The sequence below is a fragment of the Cladophialophora psammophila genome, assembly GCF_000585535.1.
Source record: "Cladophialophora psammophila CBS 110553 chromosome Unknown aczJe-supercont1.21, whole genome shotgun sequence".
Classification (NCBI taxonomy): Eukaryota; Fungi; Ascomycota; class Eurotiomycetes; order Chaetothyriales; family Herpotrichiellaceae; genus Cladophialophora; species Cladophialophora psammophila.
Genome location: NW_006912942.1, coordinates 473,897 through 491,187, shown reverse-complemented (window position 1 = coordinate 491,187; position 17,291 = coordinate 473,897). Strand labels below are relative to the sequence as shown.

Genomic DNA, 17,291 nt, shown 5'->3' with positions numbered 1-17,291 from the left:
TCGCGTGCGTTTCCAGAACAAAGAAAGATAGAAAGAGACAAATCTTCACTTTTTTGGGCTACGTATTGTCCCGTCTCTCCATCCATCCATCCATCCCTCGGAGTAGACGGCCCAGTCAGTGGTGACATGGGAGTAGTGGTGGTTGCAGCGTAGAAAAAGAGTTGTCCGTACAGTTGATTCATTTGATAATACAGACAACCCATGTTCGCAGAGTGGGTGCGTGGTTGGTGGCAGGCAAGCTGCTTATACACAGGCCCAACCCTGATCCTATGTAGACGATGGGACGCACATAGATAGACATATACGTAAACTTGGCGGTTCTTCTACCTCCAGACGGACGGCCGTAAAAACTAAGCTGATCCACAGCTTTTTCTCTGTCGTCCTCATTTCTATAACTGACATTTCCGTTCTCCTTCACGTTCCATCTCCCGAGCGCTTGCGACCATGGGACGTCATGAAATCCACACTCGTTATTTCTTTGGTCGAACGTTACCGCCTATTCAAAAAGTTCACCCCACCAATTTGCGGCATGCTTAAGAGGCTGTCCGCCCTCTGAAACACATCGCCTCGGAAAAATGAATCCCCGTACGCGCTTGCTGGTGTACTCGGCACGGGCGCCACTGGCGTTGGTAGTGCAGACGAACTCGTCGGCGTTGCAAGAGGATTCGAGCCTGAGTTTGCACTGGAATTGTTGGGCACCGTCGCTTGTGCGGCCGGACCGAGGGCTGCGGACAGAGGTGTTGCTGGAAGCGGGACGGAGACGGGGCTGATGCCATTCACTGCTGTAGATATAGATCCTGTAGAATTTGTCGACACCGAGGATATTGACAGTATGTTGCCGTTGATCATTTGTCTCGTCGCTGTGTTTGGCGTGCTTGCTGAAGAGAGGCCAGGTATTGGCGGAACAGGGATGATGGGAGGTGGGAATGGGCTCTGCAGCGGATAATTCGAGATCTGGGAGGAGACTATGTTTGGCGGGTAAGGCGAGGCGTTGACGCCGTTGGTAATTGTTGCGTGGACGGTATTGGAATATCCATTGCCGTTCACCACAGCGCCGGCCGACTGGCTCGAGTTCGCACCGAAAACACTCGGTGGCGGCATCGCGGCAACAGCACTATCGGTCAAATACCGCCAGGGACTTGTCTCTATCAATCTCCCTGCCTCGCGACTCGCTTTCTGCACAGGTCTCAACATCGTTATGATCTCCTGTGACAGCAACCTTAAGGACTTGGCGATCCGCATCTCCGTCAGAAGCTCAATGAAACCCATCAAGAAGTTTTTGCAAAGGAGCCACAACGAGGGGTCATTTCGACCACTGCCCGTTGCAACGACGTGTACGCTAGGATCTTGCAGGCGCATATTGACGAGTCGAATTTGGAGGGCTTCACTGATCTCGATACAGAGTTTGCAGCGATAGACCAGGGTCGACCATAGATCGTGCACCGCCTTTGACTGTCGATTTTCTTCGGCCGCTTCAAGGCATCGCAGGAACTGTGCCTTCGCGATCGGAATGGTGTGCAGAGCAGCATCATAGGCCCTTGTCAGGGCGAGGAATATCTGTTCAAAGACCGCTTCCTCTTGAGCATCGGTGAGACCGGTGGCAGGATTGACCCGGGCCGCGAAGGAATTTGAAGGCGGGAGGGTGAAGGCTTCACCTGACCGAGGCGTGGTAGCTACCGAGGAAGACGCGAAGCCATTCATCGTATTCGCAGTGCGTGACCCTGACCGTGATCTCAAGCCAGAGCTGGCGGCAGATGTGAGAGTGCCACTGTTTGAGAAGGTCGAGGAAGTGTCAGTGAGAGTCCCGCCGTTTAATGTGGTACCGGTCAAGTGAATCGGAGTCGGGAGGGCAGCCGAACTTGCAGGTGGTACAGGGTGCGATTGATATGTTGGGATATTATCGGCAACTGGATGCTGAATGGCCGTGTCACTGCGCAATCTCCCACCTTGCCTTGAAGCTAGATTTCTGTCTCGGGTGGGTGTGATTGCTCGGACAGGCTGCAATGGAGTGGTGAACTCCTCAGGGATAGTCTGGATAGGATGTGCGTTTCCACTGGACATCTGTCTTCTATGACCTGGACCTTGTGCCACTCTCACATCCGCCCCAAAGCTTTGAATTGCATTTCTGACTTCAATCATACTTCCGTAGAGCAGGAGCATCAGTGTCCGCACATATCGGGCATCAGACCCAGCGACAATTTTCTTGACGTTATCTTGCAGCTGTGCGGTTACGTGTGTGTAGGCCATGATGCAAGTTGCACAGTCCCTTCGAACGCTATCCTCAACTTTCTCAACCATATCTGGGTCTCCCGGGTCGACAACATCGGCTTGTTCCAATGCTTCGTTGAGCCGGTCGACGTGGGTAGAAGCATTGAAGAAGGTAAACTCTAGTGTGCTTCTGCGTACGTCCTTTCCTCTGATCGCAGCAATAAGACCGGATATCTGTGGATGGATCTGATACAGAGCATATAGGATCCCTTTGGCACCTTCGATGACGGGGTTACTCCATTCGGTCTCGACTTTGTGTTCCGGAAGACTCGAAAGCCGTTTCACAAAGGCGAGCCTGTGTCTTCTGGGATCGCGTGGACTGCTGGGGCTCGAAGAGCTGTTCCCGCCAGGGGAAGACAACGCACCATTGCGTTTCAGAACGGAACCATGGCTAAAGCCCCGGAGATGGCTGTTCCGGTTCACCTTGAGCTCGTCAATACTGTCCAAGTCCGGCTTTTCTTTTCGGAGCATGCCCATCCTCTTTTGCCGAGCAGCGGCCGAAGCTTGCAGGACACTTTCGCTATTGCTCCGGTTTCTCTCATTATTTTGATTAATCAGAGGGGCAATTCCTGGCCGTCGAAGCGCGATTGGCTGCGTACCGGAAGTCATTCGATAGTGTGAGCGAGTCGGCACAGGAGGGGGATTTGGGATTGTTTGGATTGGTGATGATTTGTTGGCCTCTGATTCGGGTTCAACACTGTTAGTGCTGGGTATGACGGGAAATCTGCTGCTAAAGGATCGCTTGAGAGGCTTCGGTGTCATGTCCATTGGGCTCTCTTCAACTTGAAGAGACACTTCCACATCGACGGGAGTGATGACTGGATGTACTTCTCTCAGATATCGTTTGATCTCGAGAGTGATTGCCGTCTCTCTTTCATGATCTGTCATTTCTGAGAATGAGACTTCGGATTCCTTGGCCTCCACAATCTTCTTCAACTTGAACCGCAGTGGATTCTCCGCGATCTTCAATATCTGCAGTTTTGTCATTTCACACAGCTCCGCCGGCAGATCTTCCACCCGGTTATGCACGATCGAGAAGACACGGAGAGACCTGAGATTTCTGATATCGCTCGAGATCTTTCGGACCTTGTTTCGACTGATGTCCAATATCTCTAGTTGACTTAGCTTGTATACACCTCGTGGGATCTCTCGGAACACATTGGACCGGATATTGAGGTATCGTAAATGTGAGCATTCCGAGAACCGAAGTGGGATATGCCAGATCTGGTTGTGAGATAAAGATAGCCTTTCAACCTCGGCCTTGATCAGATCGACCACACTCTCCGGTAATCTTGCAATATCAGAGTGACCCAGATCTAATGTGAGTTTTGGCTTGACTGCGTCGCTCACAGCTTCACTCCCGGCCAGCGCATGTTCGGTGTCTTGCCTGGCATCCGCGACCTTTCTCCGAAAGAGTTCTGTCGTGTCTTCGAGCGACAACAGGGCCGGCTCGCGGCCAATACTATTTTGTGCCACAGTCCTTTCCTCCGCGTGGGGAGAAGCATCCTCCGTGTTCGGGCCACCGCCTCCTCTTTCGCCATTCAACCTCGTGTTCTCGCTCGCGGCTCGAGCTCTGTCGGAATCATCATGACGAAACGGCCGTCCTGACCGAGAGGCGTCTTCTGGACGGAGCATGGTCCGGGGATTGGTGGCTGGGGGCACTTCGGGATCTATGATGTTGGAAAGATTGATATCTCTGAACCCCAGCACGGGAATGGTGTCAATGGCCAGCATTGAGGCGACGGATTATGCTGCCGAATGACCTACCCATCCGCAGCATAGTCGATGGGCGGCATTCAGGTTCCAGGCCGGGACGCTGTTCTTGTCTACCGGACAGTCGCCAAATTATTGCAGGGGCTTTTCCACCAAAAGCTAGGGGAGTCGAGAATCCTTCTCTCTAAAGCCCAGATGGACGGAGGTAGAAGGGGAACAAGTCGCTTGTAGTGTAGGCTACCGGAGATTTCTCTGATCGATCTGCATTGTTCTAAGGATGAATGAGGGTGAGCGGTAGGACAAACCAGGGCGTAACGAAGGGAGGGGTTCGCGTGTCAGTTGGAAGCGCAGTCGATCGCTGGTAAGGGGGGGCTAGGGGGAGGGAGACAGGATGTTAGTAGAGTCAATCTCTTGCACGGAGTATATAGAGAGCGCAGATAGCGATTTGGGACACTTGCAAGGAAGTGTTTCAATGGCCGGATGTTGATCACAGTGACTGGGGGTTTCGGGGTGCGTGCAAATGGCGCGCGCCTCTAGTTTGTCTCCTTGGCCGTTAGCGCCACAAAAAAGACCAACCACGGCCAAAGTCTCTTTTGTGCCTTGCATATTTCGGATCAACCTCGGATTATCTGTGCCGGGGGGGGGGGGGCGAGCTAGCCTCGCGAGGCTGTTAGACACCACCGAGTAATACGAGCAAGTACGAGGTAAATAACGAAATGTTGAGCATTTCAGCCGCATTCCTGTTGGTCCTCCGTCAACCTGGTCTCAGTTCCGTAGCCGTGCAGTCCGCCATCTAAGATCCATTGCTCGTTGTCCTCATTGTCGTCCTGGACCCTTCTCCAGACACTCTTCCTTTCCGTCTCTCGACCCTTCCCCTTGTCCTCACTGCTACCCTCTGGAGCTTTCCAAACTGGCCGTATGAGTTTGCCACTAGCCAGAAGAGGGTTGTTGCTAAAGGCCCCCTTTCGGCCAATCTCGCTCAAAGTCACATGTTGATCTCCAACTTCGCCTTCTTCGTTGTCTGACCCTGCGAGGTTCTCTTTCTCCGGCATGAGAGAAGGTGCTTTCTCCCGCTCGTACGTCTTCACCAGTTTGCCATTCTTGATACTCATGCTCATAACCGTTCTTTGCTTCTCCCATTCTGGCCGATTTGCTTCCTCTAGCTCTCGCAAATACTTTTGCTGCTTCTTCAGCGCAGCAGCTCGCTGTACCGGGGTCATCCATTGCGTAGTCCCCGGCGTAAGATTCGCGTCGTAATCAGCAGCCTCATCGTAAACACGAGTCCGTTGGGCATTCTCTCGTTGAAACGCCAGCAGTTTATCTCGGTGCGCTCGTGCTCGCGCTGCAGCAGAAGAGGCTTCATCGCCTGACCCACTCTCCGGGGTTGATCCACCGAAAATCGGTGTGCCTCTGCCTGACAGCGATTGTCCTACATTGTGGACAGCCATTCTCTCGATCCCTCGTTCTTCTTTCAGTGCCTTGATCATGCCGTTCACTTGATCTTTTGTCAAGATCGGCGAATCACAGAACGAGCAAGGCTGAAGTCCCTCGAGGGCGCAGATGATCTTGCCGCAATTCAGACAGTTCGGTGCGGTTGTGAAAAGTGGATGTATCGAAGCATTGCAAGGGCATTTTCTCCTCTGTGTAGACAAGGTTGGATTGGTAGAAAGCTCCAGAGCCGCGATTGCGGCAGTAAGGTCTGCAACGCTCGAAGTGGTTGTCGTGGCGCCACCCTTGTGCGGCGTAGAAGTGCCAGATTGGGGTTGCGAGTGACTGGCATGGGCGGGCTTCTTGGATTGCTTCGACCGAACATTAGCGAATCCAAAATCAGATATGAGATTCCCAGATGCCGAGGGAGGAAGCTTCTGTGGAGTCTTCTTTGGCGAGGCGTCTCGAAAGGGAGCAGAGGAACCTGGGCTTCGACCACCTGCCGTGATTTGAGGGACTTGAAGAGCATCAGGTGTCGAGGACAAGTTGGGAACGTTTCGGTCTCTCGAGACTGGTCGATTGTGAGCCGCGCCGAAATCCGTGTCGCTATCGTACTGTTTTGTGTAACCGCCCGCGACATCACCATAGCCTTCTGGGCGGCGCACTGGGCCTGCAGCATGGAGCGCAGGTTTGGCTTTCTTGGGACCTTTCTTCTGTGGTTTGGGCACTCCGGATCCCTCTGCGCTGCTGGCGGAGACCTGTGTGTTCCCCCGTCGTGCGTTAAACGACGAGATGAACTCTAGAGCCTGTGGAGAGTCGCCGAGCAAATTCTTCAGATGTTCAGCGGCTGCATCTTTTGAGAGAGTCGACGTGTAGGCGATCACTTCGTTGAGCGAGTCATCATCTAGAGGCAACAAGCGCCCAAGGCGTGGTAGCGCCCATGATTGCAAGTCGCCGCTCATGCTGGGCTGACGTCGGTGGGCAATGAATTTCCGGTGTGCGTGGATCAAGACTGCTTTTCCGTTCTGGGGAGATCATATATGAACATGGTCAACTGGTCCTGTCTGGCCCAAGAATGATTATGTAGTGAATGGGACGGCGGCGGTGGTGGTTGTGGAGTCACAGGTGTCACTGTGAAAGGCTGTGGAAAAAAATAAAATTCGGCAGATTCTACTCGTACCGAGTAGAAGGTCACCAATTCACTGCGAGGCGCGTCCTCTTCGTCGCAACTGTCAGCTCAAGTCAAAGTCATATAACATAAATCTGGATTAAACACGGCTGTTGCCTTGAGCTGTTCTTTTTTGTGGATGCTACCAGGACGGTGCAGGGCCCCATTATACAGATGCCTTCCTCTCTCGGACCCTCTGCTGTTCTCGGTTCTACATAGATTGGTCCGCATTATGAGCCACCAGCGCAATAAGCGCTGCTCCCAAGCCGCTGCCATCCTTCGCAAGCCCGATCCTTATCCGCTTCTCGTCCTCGCCAATGCCCTCAATTTCCCTGAACGCCTCACGAATGTACTCCTCGAACCCGGGATAATACTCGACCAGACTCCCATCCACGCCCACGTCGACTATCTCATCCTCTTGTAGTTTGTTGGTGGAGATGATCACCCCAGCAAGGGCGACGGCGCTCAGTCTGGCCGCGCGTTTCCCAATCGCATGCACAAGCATCTTGACGGCAACACAGTCCTCGGTTGATGCGGCTTCTACCTTCAGGTCCTTTTCCAGTGTCTGTTTGGTGATACGCAAGTGGTCTGAGTGGTCTTCCTCAACAATTGAGAGAAAAGAGGTGTCGATGCCCCATGTCTTAAATAGGGGACTGTCGTCAGCCACCGTCGTTGTACTCCTAATATCGTTGTCAAGAGACGATGTGTCTTTGAACAATGCGACACCTGCATCTGGATGCTTGTAGAGACTTAGCAGGGCACGGCGCAAGATTTCGCCCAGGAACATTCCCGACACACGCTTCTCGAACATTTGGATACCAGGATTTACTGACTCGCGGTCCAGGTCAATGTCGTACTGAGTGTTAGGCAGGACTGAAAGGGCATTGTCGAAACTACCCCATTCTGTGTTGATCACCATGAGCCCGGTAGACGAGTCATAATTGGGAACACCACCCTCTGCTTCATCTATGGCCTTCATCTTCTTCACTCTCTCCAGCTTTTCGACGTAGGCGCCATTTGTCCCAGTGCCGAAGATGGCACCGATCAACGTACTGGTCTTGCCCGGAGAAGTGTACGACCTCGCCATTAGCGTACCGACAGTGTCGTTCACGAGAGCTGCCACTCTCACCGGAAGGTTTAATGCGTCGATCTCCTTCTGCAGCAGACCACAGACGTCCTGTCCGATAGCTTCCTCTATGTTAAAGCCCTTCGTCCAACGCATTAATCTACCCTTGTTGATGCCCACTTGATTGACGGGAAAGCTGAAAGTGAAGCCCAGATCGAAAAATTCGACCTCGCCAGGTTTATTTTTGTGTGTTTCAAAGTGATCCATGTGGTGTGCTTTGAGGAAAGACTCGATCTGTTTGGCAAGAAACGAGAAGAGTTCGTGGGCCGTCTTTGCTTCCATCAGGGCTCGAGGGACAGCGACTTTGGTTTGCTGCAACGAGAAGGACTGGTTGCCATGAAGCGTGATTGAGCATACTCGGAAGTTGGTGCCGCCTAGATCCACGGCCAGATAAACACCCTGCTGCTGTTAGCTGAATCGCAATGCGGTTTCTCTTCCTACCTTTTCTGTGCCATTGGGGACCGATGTGACATAGGTCGGGATCTGGCTGATTGACGTCCCCTGCTTTTCCAGGCCCTCTTCCATCTCCCGAATGAACTCTTTTACGCCCTTGTTTACATCTTCGGCGGTGTACTCAAATTGTGCAACCATGTGCTTGGCCTCTGCCTCCAACGCCATGTTGGTCAGAGCGTGTGTAACGGGCAGGTCTGAAGTGAAGGGAGACTTCGGTCTGCACTGGGTGCCGGGTTCCAGTAAAGCAAAGTACGCCTCTTGACGGTAGACACTGTCACCAAATGGACTCAAAGGATTTCGCGTCGGTTGGGGAGAAGCAGGAGCAGCAGCAGCAGCAGGAGGAGAAGGAGAAGGAGTAGGAGCCCAAAGGCGCGGCTGGACGTCTCTTGACGCGAGAAACTGAATGAGCAGAACGACGAGGAGGACCAGGCCCGAGACAGGGTAAAGGAGAGAGACGCGTGAAGTGGACAAAAGTTTTGCTCGCGATCTGTATTGTTGAGTACCGGGAATCCAACTAAGACTCCGCTGCCATAAGGTCGGCTGCTGGGCTTCTTCCTGAGCAGGTTGAGAAGAAGCCAGCTTTGCTGTTGGCATAAATGCCAGGAACGAAAAGTGAGGGGCACGGGACACCTGCGCACAAAAGCTTCCAATTCTCAGCGAGGGGCAGAGCCAGTAGGAGGCTGAGAGGTGAGGACGTAAGCTAGGAAATCTAGGTAACGTAGCGTAGCATATGCAGATTGTGGTGTGGTTCGTCGCCAAAGCATGGTGATGGGATGGATTGAAAGCTGCTGGGCGACAAGGTATGATGGCCGATGATGTCGTGTGGAAACTTTAGCGGCTACCCATCGCGCCCATCTCGCCAGCTTGAGGGCCGCTTGCCGACTTTGGGGGCTTGGGACTTTAGGGGTGGGTCCTCCCGGACCGCTCTCAATGGCGCGTTGGTGGGTGCAATGACGCCCTTTTACTTGAAAAAGCACCGGGAGGGGAAGCGCCATGAGCGCCCTAGGGCTGCAAACTCCCTGGCCTCGTCCATACAGAACCAGGCAGGGACGTAGTATGTGCGGAGTATGTGCTCATGGACTCATTGTCGAATCTTCTGCATTTGGTGGCCCTCAGAAATTACGGGTATAAACTATGTACGGGTTCGAGATCGTTTTCCGTGGGTCATTATTACTGTTAGTACATCTAGGACTGAGAGTGCTTTCTCAGAACTGCCACCTTTTGATGCTTGCCTTCTCGAGGTATAGCATTGCTGTGCCCACGCATGCTGTGAAACACCACCCTTCAGAAACCTCTGAGAGGGGACCCCAAAAACCAAACCGCAAAAATTTTCCCACCAAGTTTCGTTTGTACCTTGGCCTTGTCCTGAACGCCGAAAGAAGTCCCGAAGAAGTGCATGTTCCGCAAAACTTCTCATTGAAACAGCATGTCACTGGAGTCATCGTTGCTGGCCTCTCTGTCCATCATTTCATAGTCGTCCATCGTCTTTCTCCTCTTGACCTCCATTGTCCGTTGTTCCAGCTTGCTGACATCCAGTGCAGGTGCTTCGGACCCATTGTGCCGGCCTCCCCAAGTAAAACGTTTGATGAGACTTGATCGTCGCTTGGGGTCGGCACTTGATCGCCCAACATAGGTCGAGGATGATGAGGACCGTGTTGGCGTGAAGTAGGATCGTCGTTCTGAATTGGGTGTCATCGGTGAGTGAGCCTTGTCTCGAGGAGATGATCGACTATCTCTCAGATCTTGCAGCATGGGGTCGTCATTGCTTCCGGAACTGATGTCACTAGGATCGAGGTCCCATCTTGAACTGAACAGCTTCATGTCTGGATCTGTGGCATACAGTGTCTTCATGTCGGTGATGTCTTCTTCTCCTCGAGGAGCCACGCTTGCACGCCTTTTCCACATGTGCCACAACAAATGGTCGTTTCCAAGTACTTCCGCCAATGAGCTGTTCGATTGTTCCTCGGATTGGCTTGTTGACATGGGTGTTGTCCTGCCACCAACAAGACCCTGCTCGCCCGAGTTGCACTGTAAGTCCAGATAGTCTCGGACCCAACCTTCGTCGCTGAAGGAAGGAGGAGATGAGCTGAAGTCGGCTAGTTGAGTCTTTGTATAGTGGTCGCGACAGTCTTCGAGGGGCACTTCGCTTGCATCATTCGTGTCTGACCACCAGCCGAGGTCAGGCCTCTCATATAAGCTGTCCGTCTTCCATGGGCTGTTTTCTTGGTCCACTCGATGATTCTCATGGCGTTGCTGCCTCAGCGGATGCATGCGGATGACATTCTGAGTAAGCCAGGCCGGCGAACCAATGGCACTAGACCGCCTGATTATGCGTCCTTCATTCATAGGTCCTTCGCAGGCCAGAAGCATTGACACATCACTTATCCCTGACATGCTGTCCGAGTACTTTCTGTTTTCGTTAGGTGGGAGACGGGCAGGCCTGTTGGGTTCAATCGGGCAGTCGTAGGTTTTATCTAGCCTATACCCACCGCCTTCGAGTTCCACATCATGTAACTCTTTTGTTGCACCACCACGATCGCCATCGGTATCTTCTGCTGTTACTGTGTAGACGTAACACCCAGATGTATTAGTCTGGCCGTCAAATTTAAGGCAAAAATTGCAACCATCGTCTTGATTCATGGCTTCATCATCAAAATCTGGCTTGGATCCAAGCTCGAACCCATCCCTAGCTTCCGTCTCTGAGAGGCCTGGTATATTTGGATGATGCAACAAGTCCAAGATGGAATCAGGCGATTTGTCGTTTGGACGGCGCAAAGGTCGGAGACTTCGAGCAGATTCGTGACATCGCACGCCATTCATGATCGTGAAGCAGAGATCCTTCTGCAGGTCTTCTGCAGTTTCTCTCTCCCTGTCACGACTTCCAGACCCCGAGTTAACTGATCCTTGGAGCTGCTGTGGTGGAGCACTAGACTCTGAAACGCCGAGAAGAGTCTCCAAGAATCTGGAAACAGTCGGAATGAATTTTGCCTGCTCTTCGAACCTTTGGATGTAGTTTGGTGTGAATGTAGCAGGGGCGAGGTCGCACAGGCGGAGAGCGTTCTGATCAGTTAGGCATTTGACGCCTGCGTACAAGCGAATGGGTTTGGAGCATATGCTGCCACGCACTCCCGCGTCAAATAGTGCGAAAAGGACGTCTTCGTCCAATCGTGGTCGCTGCTCGTTGGCCTGCTTTGAATAAACCTGTTCACTTGGCAGGGAAGGCATGGCCGCGAAAGATATAGTTGATGTAGACTGCAGTTGTAGTTTCACCAGATCAAGGTTCCTGGGTGGGTTCCTGTCCACATGCTGGCTATTCAAAGAACGATCACCTGGACCATTCCTTGGTTCGGGAACGGAGATGACCTGTCCCTGTTCGTCTAACAAACTCTCACCAGCAAAGTGTAGACGTAGGTGCACCGACTCCAACTCTAGCGGAGGAATTCTAATAGGAAAGGATGAAGATAAATAGCAATCAAAATCTCTTCGGCTCTGAAATGCTGATTAGCATTTATGCAGAAAGTTAATAGTGCCATACACAAAGCTTGAAGCTCATGTCCACAACCCTCTCAGCCTCAGTGGTACTGGTGTGAGTGGATCGTATCAAAGATGCCTCATATCCGAGTTGCGCCCACAGCTATGTGGATAGATGAGCACGGCGTATGAAAGGCGTTGGTTTGAGATGAGGCTCACCTCGGCACCTTCGACGAGATCGACAATGCTTGCGTTAACATCCTTCAAGACAATTAGGCCAAGATCTAAGTCATCAGCAAGAGAACATTGCAAGGACAGAAGAAACGATCTTGCTCTAGGAAGCCATAGACGACAGGGCTGAGCTTGTTTGCCAGATACCAGTGGAGGGTCTTGGGAAGCATCCTTGCAAGATACCTTCACGCTGGTTGCAGTCAGTAGGTGAACATCAAATTTCCGGTGCACAAAGAGACTTCTTTCTAGCTCAAAGACCGTCTCGAACATTCTGGAGGACTGGCCTCTGAGGCTAGGAAGGGAGAAAAGCCCAGTCTCCCAGATAACGGACAAGAAAGACGAGGTCTGGAAAATTGCGAACAGTGTGGGTAGTTCTCGGAACCGGCGATTGATTTTTCCGGCTGCGCATTGGAGCGGCGTGCAGCTTCGGGTTGTTGAGGACCAGTATCTCATCATTCTCAACGCCAACTATAGAAATACCTAGTATTAAGAGCAGACAATCCTGGACTGGGTGATGACCTACCTTCTCATGCCGTATAAAGCAATTGGTCCCATGTCGTTGCAAAAATGATCCAGCTATTATAAGCAACCCCGCAACTTGCTAAAATCACTGCCATCCTTCAGACAATGGCTCGACATTCGTTGCTCCATCTGCTGCGGGCAGGGTTCGTACAGCAAACGAACCAGAAGTTAGCCCTTGCGAGACATATCCTAATACGGTCGTTCCACTCTACTCAGGCCGCTCGTACGGATGGAGTCTACAAAGCTCTCACAGAGATGCGGGTCAGAACACCCTGGATTCAAGCACTCCGAGAACGAAAAGAGGCGGAGGACGACGCTCACACCCCGGCGGTGGAAAGTGCCAAACCAGCCCTGGCACCCAAGAAGATGTCGGATAGCTACGTCAGCCTTGTGCTGCCTCTCTCTGTTAGTACTCCCCAGTGCTCAAGACGTTTTCTCCATTTGCCAATGGTTGATGTGCATTTCTGTAGCAAGACCCGTGGCTACTCGACACCTACGCCAACTATACTGGCCAAATCCGTATCGGGACCTTGCTCATGGACCTGGACGCGCTGGCCGGAGTCGTGGCCTACAGACATACTGGCGAAGGAGTCAGCAATGTGACTGCGGCTGTTGACAGGATCACCATCAAGAACCCTATTCGAGAGATTTGTGATCTGGAGCTGAGTGGACAAGTGACCTATGCTACCGGAAGGAGCAGCATGGAAGTGACTCTGCAGATCGCCAAAGCGCCAGCCCCAGGTCGACAAGTTGCACCGGAGGACGTTTTCATGACGTGCGCTTTTACCATGGTGGCACTAGATCCCAACACTAAAAGACCTGTTAATATCGCTGCCCTGGAAGTCAATACCCCGGCGGAGAAGGCGCTTTTCGCCAAAGGCGAGGAAAACTACAGAAACAAGAAGACCATGAGATCCGCACACATCTTGACCAAGCCACCTGACGCAGATGAGTCGGCTCTAATCCACAAAATGTGGACTGATTCTCTTGCGTATGCTGACAGCAGGAACCCGAAGAAGCAGCCGGCCAATGTGCAAGCCATGTCCAAGACCACAATCCACAGCACACAGATAATGATGCCGCAGTATAGGAACCGTCACCATTTCATGATCTTCGGAGGCTTCTTGCTTAAGCAGACGTTCGAATTGGCATTCACCTGCGCCGCATCTTTCTCACACACTCGTCCACGATTCCTGAACCTCGATCCTAGTACATTTGAAGGGCCCGTCCCCGTTGGTTCAGTGCTCTATGTCTCAGCAGGCATCTCGTTTACAGAACCTCACCCCAGCGGCGGAACCCGGATCCAAGTAATGGTCCGGACGCACGTCCGGCCTGTTGAGCACCAAGATCAAGAAAGGAAGTCTACAGGCACGTTCTTTTATACCTTCTTCTCACCGGCAGACGTGAGCGTTTTGCCGCAGAGTTACTCAGAGTTCATGCGGTGGGTGGCTGGAAGAAGACGCGCCGAGAGACTGTCAGCCATGCTAGAGGCCGATCCACATCTTGTGCTGGGGAGTCTGCATGATGAGAATGTGACTGAGTGATCTCTCGAATTGCCAAAATGATCACAGCTTCGAGGGGCAAAGAGTTTGATCTCTGACAAGCGTCGGCTTGAGGTTGATTGTCGCTTCAAGTTAGACGTTCCAGATGCGTCCTTGACCAAGGACTCCGGCGAACAGATCTTGAAGAGAGGCATGTCTCAATTTGAAAATATTGGGAGGCAACAGAGCCCTGAGAGGGGCCTTTCTATCTCCTCTTGCTTACTCAAGACTGAGGCGAGGAAAAGAAGGCCAGTGCCTCACGAGATTGTGAATGTTTGTGCACACTCAAACGTGTTAGTGAGGCCATAATACTAAGGGCATGGAATCGACGTGGGGATGGAAGACCGCTCGCTGCGAGAGCGATGATGCAGCCCAGACCAGAGCCAGTAAATGTATTCATACCGTAGCTGGAAATGAGCTGCAATAATGATATCTTTTGGTGATGTATGGCAGGCTCCTAAGAGTGAGAACTTTGGAGAATAGATAGAACCATTTTTGCCCACTATCGAACCGATCCAATTCCATTGCTTTTGGAATTAAGGGCAATGACTTGGTTCTTTACGACGCTTGTCAACGCAGGATAGAGAATAGGTCAGAGAGATCGGAACCGATGGCTTATCCTTGAAAGCAAGCGTTTGCTGGGTGGATGGCTGCCCGGTATCATTTTGGGCAAAAAGTCGGCGGCGGTATGCTAGGATCAAATAGCACTTTTCTACTCGGTAGACATCGAGTCTTCTTGTCTTGAACAGCGCAACGCACTGGAGAGGTCGGCAAGACTGTGGAAGCCGTGCGCTATGCCGCTATCAGAGAGGCAATCAGCACCTGCGATATGATCTTGAGTGAGTTGTTGCGCCAAAGCGGTGCGCCTGGACTGTTCTTCAGCTTCTGGTGTTGAAGGCTTTGGCCGGGAAAGTCCTCTTAGAGAGGCGACCCTGCGATCCTGTCGAGGGTTGATGCTGTTCTCGACCCCATCGTTATGTAGGCGGAAGATGTAATGCAGTCACGAGTCTTTGGCACCCTCTCCCTGTTTCCCTCTGCCCTGCACACTCTCTTCCCCGAGAACTTTGGCGCTGCCCATGAACAACGCCCCGACGTAGCCACCCAAAAACCGCATATCTTGAGCTTGCACGGCCGTCATCCTCAACAGGTTCTCGGTGTCTGCTAGATGCGCGTTCAATTGAGCCAACTGCGCGTGCAGATGAGCGTACTGCCGGGTTTTGTTGGTGGATGTTGTGTTTGTTGACGCGACCGATGAAGGCCGTGGCAGGGGTTGTTTGGAAGGGTTGATGGTGGTTCTGTCCATGTCGAAAGTGACGAGGTCCGAAAGTAGGGTTTCAGACACGGAAGGGCACGACTTGGGCTGCAATAAAGGTGCAGCGTATTGGAAATGCTTTTCTGGAGCGTTCTGAGTTTGTCGAGACGCGATGCGCAGTCGCACTAGCCAAGGCAAGGCTGTGGGAGTCGACGCAGCCTCGTCTTCATTCTCCTCCTTTCTCTTTCTCCCGACCGAGTTATTCCTTCCTAGGCATATTACTTGAACTTGTCCAATAGCAGGGATCCCCTGGAGCCATCTTTGTGTTCTTGATATGGTCCAACTTGAGTCTTTGCCCTCTCACAGGTAGGGGTCTGTACGTATGTCCACATACAGCAATTTCGCACTCTCCTGATAAATCACACCATAGGAAGGTCATACGAGGCCCAAAAGGGGCATTAAATTCACCCTGTTGGACGGCTTGTATATTCAAACGGTATTACTAATGCCCAGACCCACAGCAAGGTTTCTTGAGCTCTCGTCTGTGCTAGCAGCGTTGCCTCCGACTGTATGTCTGGTTCGATGCGTTTGGCTCTCGTCCGAATGCGGTAGTTGCTGGCGTGGAGATCAGGTTCGGGAGCCTACTTGCGCCTAGGGTGCAAGGAGCGAACGCAGATCTGGGGATCAACCGCATCGAGTCGCGAGCCTTGTTAAACCCATCTGGGGGAATGGTCTGAACAAGGTGAATTGAGAAGACGATGGTCATCTCTACGGGCGCCAGAGGGCTCAGGGATGACGCGACTTTGGTTCGCTGCAGGCATTTTCAGCTTGCATCTCCGAAGCGAAGCGCCCTATACTCGAATCTGCAACTTTGTTTCCTTGGTGTGCTTCTCATCTCTATAACAAACGTTGACTGATTCTTCCAAGGGACCACCTGCCGAAATGACTTATTCAGTCCTCTTGCTCGGCGCTACAAGCAAGGTCGGCCACAAAATACAGAAAGAACTGACCCTCCAGAAGCAGCATTTCTCGAGAGTTGCATTTCTCCTGCCGCAGTCCAATATTGCTTGCGATGAGGGAGTCGAACCACCCCCTACCATACTGGAACGCATTTTCGGACACCCTTCCGATTCCAACTCCTATAAAGGCTTTGAGATTGTCATCTCAGCGGTTGAAGATGAGATTTGTGCAGAACAAACAGAATATGCCGAGGCAGCATTTGCTGCCGGAGTGAAACACTTCTATCCCGCCGAATGTGAGAGTTGCTTGCCCTTGGCAAAACAAATGTTTCGAGATGCTGCTGACTTGGGATCGAGATGGCCCTAACCTCAACCATGCTGCTATCAGAGACGAGCTGTACTTCGCCGACAAGCTGGCTTTGCGCAAACACATTGAGGCGCGGGTCCAAGCTGATACCTCCCTCGGTTTCACATACGTTATGACAGGCGCCCTCTCAGATTTCCTTCTTGAATCCAATGTGTTGGGGTTGAACGAAGACAAAAGATCGGCAATTTACTTTGGGAGTCCTGACGCTAGAGTCTCAACAACACATAGCGACGAGTGAGTTTCCATTTCAACCTTCTTTCCTACTGCGGAGCTGGTCGACCTAACTTGAGCTTTGCAGTATTGCGAAATTCGTCGTTGCGAGTCTCTTACCGCACCACCTCCCCTGCCTCAACGCAAGGCGGCACTTGTGCTTTGCTGGCTCAACACTATCGAACCTCTCTCTCTTCGATGCCGTCTCCTACGTCCTTCGTCGTCCCCTTGATGTGACATACGACAGCCTCGATATATCGTACGAAAATGAGTCTCAGCTGAAAGCTGCTGGCGATAAATTCCAGCGCAGCTTTCGACGCATCCTTGGATGCGGTGGATTCGAGCTGAAAGAACAAGAAGTAGCTCAGAGTGGGAGGGAATTCTGGCATGAGGTCAAGCCGAAGGCCTGGGCACAAGTGGTGTATGAATTCTTCACGAGCAAGGAACGAGGATGGGAGATGATCAAATGAGAGTTGGTTTGCAAACTTTTTATTGCGGGTCTAAGTTTGGCAGCTTTGTAAGTCTTCTGTCTGTCGTGTACGCTATGGTTGGTGTTCTTCATCTTCGATCCTAACATTGTTG

The 17,291-nt window shown here is 52.1% G+C and overlaps 7 protein-coding genes across 7 annotated transcripts; 2 read left to right on the top strand and 5 right to left on the bottom strand.

Annotated features, from left to right (window-relative positions):
• Window positions 1–489: 489 nt before the first annotated feature.
• Window positions 490–4,002, bottom strand: A1O5_10820 (uncharacterized protein; the record flags this gene model as incomplete). The annotated part of the gene is made up of 2 exons (XM_007751394.1): window positions 490–596; window positions 684–4,002. The coding sequence occupies 2 exons, from the start codon at window positions 4,000–4,002 to the stop codon at window positions 490–492; spliced, it is 3,426 nt and encodes a 1,141-aa protein (XP_007749584.1).
• Window positions 4,003–4,709: 707 nt separating this feature from the next.
• On the bottom strand, window positions 4,710–6,371 carry A1O5_10819 (uncharacterized protein; the record flags this gene model as incomplete). Its single annotated transcript, XM_007751393.1, has 1 exon — window positions 4,710–6,371. One exon carries the CDS (start codon window positions 6,369–6,371, stop codon window positions 4,710–4,712), a length of 1,662 nt encoding a protein of 553 aa, XP_007749583.1.
• Window positions 6,372–6,788: 417 nt separating this feature from the next.
• A1O5_10818 (glucokinase) lies at window positions 6,789–8,321 on the bottom strand (the record flags this gene model as incomplete). The annotated part of the gene is made up of 2 exons (XM_007751392.1): window positions 6,789–8,102; window positions 8,145–8,321. The coding sequence occupies 2 exons, from the start codon at window positions 8,319–8,321 to the stop codon at window positions 6,789–6,791; spliced, it is 1,491 nt and encodes a 496-aa protein (XP_007749582.1).
• A 1,248-nt stretch (window positions 8,322–9,569) lies between these two features.
• Window positions 9,570–11,381, bottom strand: A1O5_10817 (uncharacterized protein; the record flags this gene model as incomplete). Its single annotated transcript, XM_007751391.1, has 1 exon — window positions 9,570–11,381. The coding sequence occupies one exon, from the start codon at window positions 11,379–11,381 to the stop codon at window positions 9,570–9,572; it is 1,812 nt and encodes a 603-aa protein (XP_007749581.1).
• A 1,104-nt stretch (window positions 11,382–12,485) lies between these two features.
• A1O5_10816 (uncharacterized protein) lies at window positions 12,486–13,924 on the top strand (the record flags this gene model as incomplete). The annotated part of the gene is made up of 2 exons (XM_007751390.1): window positions 12,486–12,785; window positions 12,851–13,924. 2 exons carry the CDS (start codon window positions 12,486–12,488, stop codon window positions 13,922–13,924), a joined length of 1,374 nt encoding a protein of 457 aa, XP_007749580.1.
• A 997-nt stretch (window positions 13,925–14,921) lies between these two features.
• A1O5_10815 (uncharacterized protein) lies at window positions 14,922–15,224 on the bottom strand (the record flags this gene model as incomplete). The annotated part of the gene is made up of 1 exon (XM_007751389.1): window positions 14,922–15,224. The coding sequence occupies one exon, from the start codon at window positions 15,222–15,224 to the stop codon at window positions 14,922–14,924; it is 303 nt and encodes a 100-aa protein (XP_007749579.1).
• A 1,243-nt stretch (window positions 15,225–16,467) lies between these two features.
• A1O5_10814 (uncharacterized protein) lies at window positions 16,468–17,179 on the top strand (the record flags this gene model as incomplete). The annotated part of the gene is made up of 2 exons (XM_007751388.1): window positions 16,468–16,733; window positions 16,798–17,179. The coding sequence occupies 2 exons, from the start codon at window positions 16,468–16,470 to the stop codon at window positions 17,177–17,179; spliced, it is 648 nt and encodes a 215-aa protein (XP_007749578.1).
• Window positions 17,180–17,291: the final 112 nt, after the last annotated feature.